General features: G+C 33.1%; 1 protein-coding gene and 1 long non-coding RNA gene across 2 annotated transcripts; both read left to right on the top strand.

Moving 5' to 3' along the window:
• The first annotated feature begins 1,071 nt into the window (after nt 1–1,071).
• LOC118492553 lies at nt 1,072–2,904 on the top strand. The gene is made up of 5 exons (XR_004894434.1): nt 1,072–1,448; nt 1,723–1,786; nt 1,880–1,953; nt 2,158–2,248; nt 2,336–2,904. It is a non-coding gene; the product is annotated as an uncharacterized LOC118492553 (long non-coding RNA).
• Nucleotides 2,905–7,041: 4,137 nt separating this feature from the next.
• Nucleotides 7,042–8,363, top strand: LOC118492552 (26S proteasome regulatory subunit 6A homolog). The gene is made up of 3 exons (XM_035990731.1): nt 7,042–7,600; nt 7,688–7,807; nt 8,199–8,363. Exons 1-3 carry the CDS (start codon nt 7,520–7,522, stop codon nt 8,226–8,228), a joined length of 231 nt encoding a protein of 76 aa, XP_035846624.1. The 5' UTR covers nt 7,042–7,519; the 3' UTR covers nt 8,229–8,363.
• Nucleotides 8,364–11,065: the final 2,702 nt, after the last annotated feature.

Here is an 11,065-nt window from a genome sequence, read left to right as displayed (position 1 = left end):
CAATTCATGAAGTTGGACGGTTTCAGATTGTAATTCAACATTTCTATCCATCACATATGGGAAAAGATTGGCAATATAAGACATAATGGTACTAGCAGGCGGGGGTTGTGCACAGCCACCAACATGGTCTACCGTTTCAGTTGTTTTTTACCAACTATAACTGCTTATAACAAAACACAAGTGGTCAGACAACTAACTATACAAATAACCCCCCACCCCCACCCCCACCCCCACCCCCACAAGTAACCGCACCTTGTATAGGTGATGATTCAACCCTTTCTGATTCGTCCAACCTAACCGCACCTTGTATAGGTGATGAACCTCACTTATGTAACAGACTATTATAAACCATGTTTTTATGCTCTATGCACCTCACAATTGTGTTTTAAGACATGCTCTCCACAAAGGGATTTAAAAATTAAGATAGAATAGAATGAATTATTGAATAAATGTGCGGGATTACGTCCAAAAGAAATCATGGAGTTCCATGTTAACACTTGAGAATTAAGACCTACATTATAATTTCTTGGAAAACCTTCTAGAAGGATGAGTCTCACCTTAAAGTTATTCAGATGTGTGCATTTTATTTTACTCTTTTGTAAAACCAAAGTTGTTAACTGTTGCTTTTTAATGGTAAAAATCAGTTTGGTAACGATTTTTAGAGTTCAAACGAAACCATAGCATACATTTGGATCCATTTATTTTTTTTAATATCTATCTATCTATACTTTCTATAAAAGGAGAAAATACAGTGACATAAGAAAAGCTGAGGTGGCAGCCACAGAGGCTGTCCAATAATGCCTTTCTTATGTCATTATTGCATCAGAAGTCTTAATATATTAAATCACTTTAATTTTCAAACATCTGCTCCACATTCAAATTCAAAGCTCTGGCCCACATTCAATTTCAAAGCTCTGTCCACATACAAGTTTCAAAGTTCTGCTCCACATTTAAAATTCAAAACCTCTCACATTCAAAATTCAAAATTCTGGCTCCACATATATAAGATAAATCATTCGGGCTCACATTCAAAATTCAAACCACATGTTCAAAATGCATCTCTCCCTCAAATCCAGATCCCTCAAATCCCCACTTCCAGGTATGACATCATCCACGCCGATGAAAAATGGAGAAGAAGACGCCATCCCCACCCTATTTATCATCCTTTCACCACCACAACAACAACATTCAACACAAAATCTCTCTGTTTTCCGATCTCTTTTTTCTGGCAACTCACTGCCGTAATCCGCCATGGTGACCACTCAGAATCGATAGAACACGTTCGATTTTCCCAAATCGCATCCCTCATTGACAATCAAATTCGTGTTTGGAGATGATACGAAAGAGATGATTAACAAATCTTGAAAAAATGGATGCTTCATCCCCTGAAGTCCTGAACAACAAATCTTGAAAAAATGGATGCTTCATCCTATTCTCGTGCTGACCAGGTTTGACTTAATCGATCTACCCAATCCCCTCAAATTCATATTCTTTATGAAATGATTTATGGTAGTCAAACACACTATGTTTGTCTAATTATTGTGCACACCAACTGTTTATAGAATTGCTTGCCTAATCTTAGGTTTTAGGTTTTTCTCTGTATTCTATTATGCAATCGCTTAATTACATAACATGACATGATGCTTAAATCACTAATTGTGGTTGTTAAATCTATGTATTCCCATTATAGTTTCTCTAATCGCTCTTCACTTGATCTAAAAGGTGGATCCCATACTCAAAATAGGAGAAAATGACTGACCTATGTTACCAGTTAGTCGATATACATGTAAGTTACTTAACACTGAAGTAAGGTACCAGTGATAATATTAATTACTGATGTTTTTATGAACCAAAAAATAACATCATCTGTTACATACAGGAGGACGCTACTGAAACAGTGGGAATGACAAGTACAAACTACATGATGTTGTTGCCCATCTAAAACATGTTAAGGTGAGCATTATTTTATATAATTCTATAATTTTTGTTTCTGAAATGGTAAAATTACATTTCTGCAGTTTATTACTTAAAATATACTACCTTAGCAAAATGAACCATCATAAGAAGTATATTACAATCTAATGATATATTTCTTTTGTGAACAATCTAACTTTTTCTATGATTTGTCTTAATTTGTAATTTTTTTTGCTGTATTAGGCTACCTACTGAAAAAGAGCTTGCAATGGTTGTACCAAAGGATGTTATGAAAACTCACTTCTATGAATTCACACTTTTAACTGTCTACAAGGTTTGAGTAATGTTATTTTCTAACTATTTATATTTTAATTTTTCTAAAGTAAGTACATAATAGTTTTATTTGGTTGAGTGTTGATAGGCATACCTCCAGAAGCGAAGCTGATGTTATTGGAAAAGGTATTTGGTTTAAGCTGCGATCTACACACCAGTGGATTACAATAAACGACCACTTGATACGATTTACATCAGCTACGTGTAAGATAGGCTACCTTGCTGTTGGCTGCTGGTGCATAGGGAAGCTGTTCAACTATGCCCTCGAGCGCGCCTTTTTAAGCCAAGTTAGTGCTAAATTATTCTAAAGGAGATGTGAACTACATGTTCTGTGCAAAGCAGGTCTGAAGTTCAATCAACAGAAGCTTCATCACAACAAGCAGCTGAAGAATCTTTGGAAACTCCTCTATTGAAGGATCAGGTACATTGTGTCACACCCCGATATTTCCACGTATTACCGGTGGGCCCGATGGGGAGTAGCGTGACGTAGTTGATATCATCATATACAATTTACCACAGTTTAATACACTGCGGAAGTCGAAAGATAAAACATTACAAACCGAATAAAAGTAATATCAATTATTACAGAAATGGTTGTAAGGGATCCACAGGCGGATCAAAGTTAAAAAGGACATTGTTCAACAGATTTGTAAACATCTAAGCTTCCAAGACTCTTTATTGATGCTAGGAGAAGCCAGCCTATTACGTCTAGTACCTGCACTTAGCCTTTTTGGAAAGTACATCAGTTTACACTGGTAAATACAATTAACCGACTCATTTTGAAAATGTTTAAGAAAAATTGATTTGAATGCACAAGGCACAAAACATCTTTTATAACTTGGGACAATTATTTTAAAAATAATCTTGTATACAGATTTATATGTTTGCCGTCTGTCAGGGCCGGTTAGAAGAGCCGGACAAGATTAATTGACACGCCACAGGTATAACGCCCACAAGGAAAATTCCTTATTGTGGATTACCATTTTTACATACGCAACTGTCAGGTGTATGCCTACACCCCGTGCTTAAGTCGTGGCCATTTCAATGAATGAGCCGAGGATATCCAGGACATGGTCATTAACCCCCCAAAAGCCATATACCAAACAAAACAGATTAAAACGAGTTATGCAAGTATATTAATCACAATCCGATTTAAACAATTACACTCCCGACCAAGCGGTATTATTATAATACCGTATCCCAAGCCCGTATAACGGAAAATAAGTTAAAAGTATTTACCTGAGCAAATTATACAATTTATCCCAGCCGTATACAATTCAGCAAGTGCAAGTATCTTTTACTGGGCTCCTAAATCTGGAACGAAGGTTTTAATAACCTATTAGATTCCTAACGGGTCTTAATTAAGCCTAAACTTAGACCGGTTAGTTTTAAAGGAATATATACGGTTCAAAACGCAAGATTAAGCGAAGACCGGATTAGAATGTGGTTTAGACCCGACAAGTTTAAAGACTTGTATAATATGGGTAAACTAAACACATTCTGGATTTTGAGATAAAAAATGATAAGGTTTGACCCGTTTCGGTCAATTTATGCAAACTAGTCACATAAACCGTACCGAACGCGAAAATGCATAACGGGTAACCAAATGAGTCATGTACAGGTTTCCTAAGTTAATATGCCTTAAATATGTTGTGATATCGGTGAGATACCTTCCATTATGCCAAAAACGAATTTAAACTCAATTTAAGCCCCGTAGAGGTATTTTGGTCATTTTAAAGGTTGTATAAGGGATTAAATATTAATCTGAGATTCTGGACTGAAGTATCAGTAAAAATATTTATTTTTATAAGTCATAATAGTAAGGTATTGCATATATGTGAAATTTATCTTTTATAACCAAACTATGCACCGTAAGGGCATTTTGGTAATTTCACATAAGCTTTAAATGTCAAATTTGGGAATCTGAGTTTAAAACTTTTGCTTACTTTAAAGTATAAAAATTTACTTAAAACATCAGTAGGTATTAAGTTTTATATGCCAAAAATAGTTTTAACCCATACTATGCGTTTAAAACGCGTAAAAGTCGGTTTTAAGCGATTTTCGGGTCCTAATAGGAAATCTGAGTTTTTGATCAGTTTATAAGGTTCAAAATATTTTATTTATTATATAAAATCAGTAGCAAAAAGTTTGGTATCAAAATATTATGTAAAGCTTATTTTATTAGCAAAAAGGGTATAACCGACAATTACCGAATTAAAGCAAGAACCCTATGTTATGCGCAGCTTAAAAATAAATAAAAATCCTCAAAAATCCTAAAATATTATATTACATTAGTGGGTAAAAAGTTTGGTGTCAAAATTTGGGTTTAGATAGGCTTTATGCTAATTATGCCGTTTAATTAATAAAAAGTTTCTAAATTATGATATTGGGCATAACTTCTAATCTAGACCTCAAAATGATGTCAAATTTTTAGGACATGTTTATAATTCAGTAATAAAGGTTTTTGTCCTCTCACGTTTTCAAAAATCTCGTTTTAAGGTAAAAAGGACATAATGGTCAACATTTAGGCTTATAATGGAAACATGCAAATGAATCGGATAAATTAGGATTCAAGTTGTATAATCTTAGAGGGTTATACTAATATGGAACATGGACCTAGTGGAAGCCTAAGGCATTTCTAAAATAATCTAAATCGGGTCAAAACTGAAAGTCGAAGCAAAAGCTTACTTTTGCGACTTTCGGTTCCGAACCGAGCCTAAACTCAAAATTGTCGGGTTGAACATGCTTAGACATGTTCTTACATTAATTACCAAATTATACAAGTGATAAAGCAGGTATCATGGCTTCTAGATTGTTAATTATGTGTTTATTTGAAAATTTGCTTTCTGTTGACTTTTTATAATTAAGTTTGACCCGACAATTGACCTAGTTAGAGTGGAAATCAGAGGGTGCCCTTTTAAGGGTTTATTACCCACATAATTACCAACTCATAGCCACTTTCAATTCGAGAAATGACTGGACCATTAGTGATTAATCACTAAGTCAAAACTTAGTTACGATAAGTTTGACTTTTGGTCATTAAACTAACTAAAACTGAAATTAGGAGGTTAAGGACACTTACAATGGTCCTAAGCACGATTTTAGAACTTAAGAGAACTTGTGTGAAGATCAGAAAGCTCCAGTGAAGGCCTTGAAGTGAGTTGCAATGAGCAAGTAAAATGTTGTAACATGAAGCTCTTTATATAGGATTTTTAATCTTCCAAGATCATTCCACCTTAGTCTACAAGTGTTTCTTGATTAATTCCAGGTGTCCCTATGCATGAAAAACTTTTGGCTGAGCTCCTGATTTCGAAAACAGGCTTGCGTGATTCTTAAAATGTTGCAGATTGTAGAGCTGGGCACCTGCCAGTTCTGCTGAAAAACGACCTCCGTCGCGCCACGGGCCAGGGGAAGGAGACCCCGGCGCGCCACGCGAGGCAACAACTTTTAAAGTTGTTTTGTTTTGTTGCATGTTCAGTCCCTGCACTTTAATTACTCGATAATCTGACATTTTCAGCATGCATGGTCAGTGTAAACAGGTCAAGGGTGTCCTAAAGAGTGTGGCCATGCATTTGCAAGTCTTGGGCATACAGAAAATGGCTCTCGCAAGAAGAATTATGATATTTACAATTTTAACCCTTATCCTTCGAAACTTCAATTTACATTAAAGTTTTGAACCGAAATTTAATGAAACCTTTAACAGATATTCTTGAGGGTGTAATAATTTATTGCAAAACTTTCGGGAACGTAAAAAGGCCTCTCAGAGGTAAAATTAACATGTTGACACTTTTAACCCTGTGTTTTGTAACTTTTGACTTTTAAGCGCAAACGGCTTTTAGTGTCTGCCAATTTATTCACTAATGAATACGAACATTATAGAGAGTCATTCAGAGGCACAAGTTTGGCATGTTGACGCTTTTGGTCCTTTAATTGCATCTTTGCATTGTTTGACAATTTTAATCCCTCATGATATTCTTAATTGCAATAAGGGTTTATGACACGTGTCATTATTGAATTGGACGTAATTTTACGAGGTGTTACACATTTCTATGACGTAAGTCCTTTATTCTCATAATATTTTAGTGTAGGTTCTAGAAGTTAATGATTCTGTTTGATGTTTATGTGTAGGATTCAACAGCTGATCAAGGGAAACAAGTGAAATTAGGGTTCCTCACTGGCCTTGTGCCTAAAAGAAGATCTTTGGCTTTTGAAATAATCTTATTCCGTGCTACAAGAGGAAATGTGTTTCTTAGGCAATCTTTTGTGGATGAAGTTGTTATTGATCCTAATTCAGGAGAAAAGGTTAAGAAAAACGTTTTTGTGGTTTTCTTTTCTGGAGAAAAAGCGAAGAGCAAAATTCTCAAGATATGTAAAGCGTTTGAGGCAAATCGCTATCCTTTTGCTGAAGATTTGGGCAAGCAACCCCAAATCATACTTAAGGTATCTGGGAAGCTATTTGAGCTAAAAACAACAATAGGTGCTGGACTTTTGCACTGTGCGAATCTGTTGGAAACCATATGAAAACAATACAAATAGTGGGTGAGCTGGTATGTCTCTTTTAAGTCTTTTTGTTACCATTTTCATGCAGACACGCATACATATTTATTCTTATATAGATCACTGAATCTCATCATGTTGCTCTTGCAAGGTTCGGAAGGAAAAATCAATCTATCACACGCTAAATATGCTTAGCATTGATGTAACAAAGAAATGTCTTGTGGCTAAAGGCTTGAGTCCCATATTTGCCACCCAACATGTTTGGTCTTCATCGTTCTCAGTTATAGCATTATAGACTTAAGTTTAAATTAAATCTTATTTAGCAAATCGATTTGCAGGTTTGTGTATCCTTGTGTCTGGTAGGTTTGTGCAAATCGAATTGAATCATATTTAGCAAGTCTATATAGCATTATAGACTTAAGTTTTGACACTTGAAAGTTGAAACACATGTAGGTATTCGCCCATGATGTCTGGTAGGTGGCTTTTCTTAGATGCAAAATTATGCAAAATACAGAGTTAGAGGATCACAGTGATGTTGATGTTGGGAATGATCGGTGATGAGTTTTCCTCTTAACTAATATATATCCGTTCTGTTACCTGCATGGAATAGGAAACACTGAGCCAGATTTTTCATTTTGTAAAAATCGATTTAATTAGGAAAATTTGTGTTAGATAATAGTTAGTGGGTTGGAAGTGAAGAATATTAGACTATCAGTAGCTGATGAGATAGTTATCATTATATTTTCAAATCTCATGAGGAGATTCGTTGAGTTTAATGAAAGTTAGGGTGGTCCAGAGAACTATGTTAGAACTACTTAATCAGGTGGATGGTTTCAGCAGTGATGAGCGAATTAAGGTACTATAGAATGAAAAACAACCGGTAGATGATAGGAAGTTTCTAAAAAAGTAACTGTTACTCAAAGTGAGATTATTGATAATGCAGGTGATAACAACAACAAATCGTGCTGATAATTTAGACCCTGCCCTCATGCGTTCTGGACAGTTGGATCGTAGGATTGAGTTTCCTCATCGTACTGAAGAAGCCAGGGCCCCGATCATGCAGGTGTTTATATGCATCATTAATTTATCTTATTAGTTCATGTTTGTTGAAACCACTGTTGGGTTAAAATAGTGTTTTGTGGAGAAAATAGTGGTTGAAACCATTGTTAGTTAAAACTGTGGTTTGAAACCACTATTGGGTTAAAACAATGTTTTATGGAGAAAACAGTGGTTGAAACCACTGTTAGGTTAAAACAGTGTTTTGTGGAGAAAACAGTGGTTGAAACCACTGTTGGGTTAAACATATGGGTTGACACATTTAAAACTGTGGGTTAGAACAATTTGTTTGTTCGTATGGTTAATTATGAAACTGTCATCAGTGTTCCGTTATGGATGTGTATTTGTTTTTAGTATTATATGTAATTTGATGATTTGATCTGAATGTATAAAATCAGGTAAGAGCAATATGGATCTTCAGACGATGAAAATGATGGTAGTTTGCCGTCAGATTTTGATATGAATGAATCTGTTCATGAAGGTACCTCTTGATTTTCCAAGTGAGATTGAACTTGGTCAAACTGGGCACGAATAGATATATATTCTTTCATTTGTAGAATCTTTGATAAGTTATTGACATATTTAACGATTGGAGAGATGATTTTGTTGAACGCATTGGTGTAGGTCTTGACAACGCTAAGGTTGACGAGCCAGAGAGAACGAAAATTGATGAAGAAACTGTTGGTTAAAACAATTTGTTTGATCGTATGGTTAAATTATGAAACTGTCATCAGGCAAGTATTATTATGACAAATATTGATGATACTATTTGGTTTGATTTGGTTTAAAATATGGGTTAAAATATGAGATCATTTAGTCATCTGAATTGGAGTCTTATTTTTTTGATATTATCTCCTTTGCATGTTTTTAGATCTGCTTTACTTTCGATGCAACCCTGTTGGGTGAACCATTGTATCTATGTTTTAGAGGTGACGAAATAGGCGGGTCGGGCTGGTTGAATAACACGTTTGAGTCAACATGAGTAAACTTTTACGATTATGGAACATAGAACAATGTGTACTCGATTGTTATTTTTTTTAAAGATGTTCTTTTTTATTTGTGATTTAAAAGATGTTCTTTTTTTATAATCCATTTTTAATTAAACTTAAAAAATGTATAATGATTCGTCACTTAATAAAATGTGGTATGCATGATTTTATAAAAACCACCCGTGTTTGCACACGGGTTTTACTACTAGTCTACTATAATAAAAGAAATCAAGTTTTGTACACGTGTCGTTCATAGAAGGTATCCTCAAATCTATACTTATCTTATATTAATTAAATAAATAAATAATAAATTAATATTAAATCTTAACGTACTTTAATAAAATATTATCATCAAATCTAAATTGTTAGTTTAATATATTTTTAAAACAAATATCTCTCTTTCCTACTTAACTTATATTAAATATATAAATAATAAATTAATATTAAATGTTATCCTAATTTATTAAAAATATATTATTTATATTAATTGGTATACAAAATTATATTTATTCAACTCGTGTAAAACGCGTGTTTTTAAAAATATAATTTTTTTATTATTTACTATACAAGTTACATTTATATAACACGTGTAATACACGAAGTTTTTAAAGATCTAAATTTTTAGCATTTGCTATATAAAATAAGATTTAATCAACACGTGTAATACACGGGGGTTTTAAGGATACAATTTTTTTTATTATTTGGTAGATTTTTCAACCCGACTATACACAGGTTTTTTAAAGATACGACATTTTTAGTATTTAATATACAAAATTACATTTATTTAATATGTGTAATATATATGGTTTTTAAAGCTATAACTCTTTTTTAGATCTATTCAACAGTGTAACATACGAGGTTTTTAAGGATATGATATTTTTATTATTTGGTAGATTTATTCAACCCGATTATACACGGGTTATTTAAAGATACGACGTTTTTAGTATTTAGTATACAAAATTACATTTATTTAATCTGTGTAATACATATGGTTTTTAAAGATATAACTATTTTTTATTATTTGATATATAAAATTACATTTATTTAACCTGTACAATATACGAGATTCATAAAGATATAACTTTTTATTATTTAATATATAAAATTATATTTATTCAACCCGTATAATACATGGGGTTCTAACCTAGTTGTTTCTATAAACAAACTGATATAACTTTACAATTATTTATTATTATTATTATTATTATTATTATTATTATTATTATTATTATTATTATTATTATTATTATGATAAAAATCATAAATAATTCATTTAAAAAGGAAAAATCTTTTTATATTTATAACACCAGAAAATTTTAGGGAAAAAATTACATTCTATATAAAATTTACAATGGTGTAAAGTTATCGTAAGTCCCAAACTTACATTGTAAAAATTTTTGGAAAATTTAATTAAATAATATATATTTATGACTTGGAAATATTTTATTCCATGCATTTAGAAAACATTTATCTATCTATTCAAAATCATTTCAAAAAATTGAATATTTCTAATCCAAACACAACATGATATATAATGGTCCAAATGCTGTCCTTGCTAATTATTTGAGAAAGCCGAAAGGCATGTTGAAAGGAAAACATGTGACCTTGTTTGTTTTGGAAGTATTATATTATCTTAAGCAATTTAATTGATTTTTAACAACAGTTCCACTACAACCTAGCAGGGCGGATCTAGTGTAACACCCTGAAAATGGGTGGAGTTCTAGAGTGAAGACTATTGTATTTGTGAACTGAGTGAACAAATTCTGGCCATTGATCTACACACGTGTATGACCAGAATCTCATCATCAAATCGTAAAATACACTAGTGTATTTCAACATCAAATCCTGACCATTGATCTACACACGTGTATGGCCAGGATTAGTTCACTCAGTTCGCAAGCTACACTAGTGTTCACTCTTGAACTTAATCCTATCATTTATATATATATATATATTTATATATAAATATATAGGGGACCGCTAAAATGAGAACCACCACGAGTTGTAAGAACCGCGAGAACCACACCATCCGGGTCGCCGTTTACCACGATTTTTTTTTTACAACTAGATGTGTGTATTATAAACACAGCCGTAAAAAAAAATTTTAAACCCCCCCCCCCCCCGAGGGGGTAGTTTTTCACACCACAAGTTTGGTGTTTTTATTTTTTTTTCTTTTTTCTTTTTTTTTTTACACCAAACTTGTGGTGTAAAAAACTACCCCCTCGGGGGGGGGGGGCGTTTAAATTTTTTTTTACGGCTGTGTTTATAATACACAC

This window comes from Helianthus annuus, chromosome 5, assembly GCF_002127325.2.
Source record: "Helianthus annuus cultivar XRQ/B chromosome 5, HanXRQr2.0-SUNRISE, whole genome shotgun sequence".
Lineage (NCBI taxonomy): Eukaryota > Viridiplantae > Streptophyta > Magnoliopsida > Asterales > Asteraceae > Helianthus > Helianthus annuus.
Note: the sequence above shows the minus strand (reverse complement) of the source record. Positions and strands in the feature narration are given on the sequence as shown.

Bases quoted from the DNA above. Each gene is read 5' to 3' on its own strand.
- LOC118492552 (XM_035990731.1), top strand. From the start codon at position 7,520: ATGAAAGTTAGGGTGGTCCAGAGAACTATGTTAGAACTACTTAATCAG. The intron at 7,601-7,687 runs GTACTATAGAAT...TTGATAATGCAG, and splicing joins GCAGTGATGAGCGAATTAAG to GTGATAACAACAACAAATCG. The intron at 7,808-8,198 runs GTGTTTATATGC...GTATAAAATCAG, and splicing joins CCAGGGCCCCGATCATGCAG to GTAAGAGCAATATGGATCTT.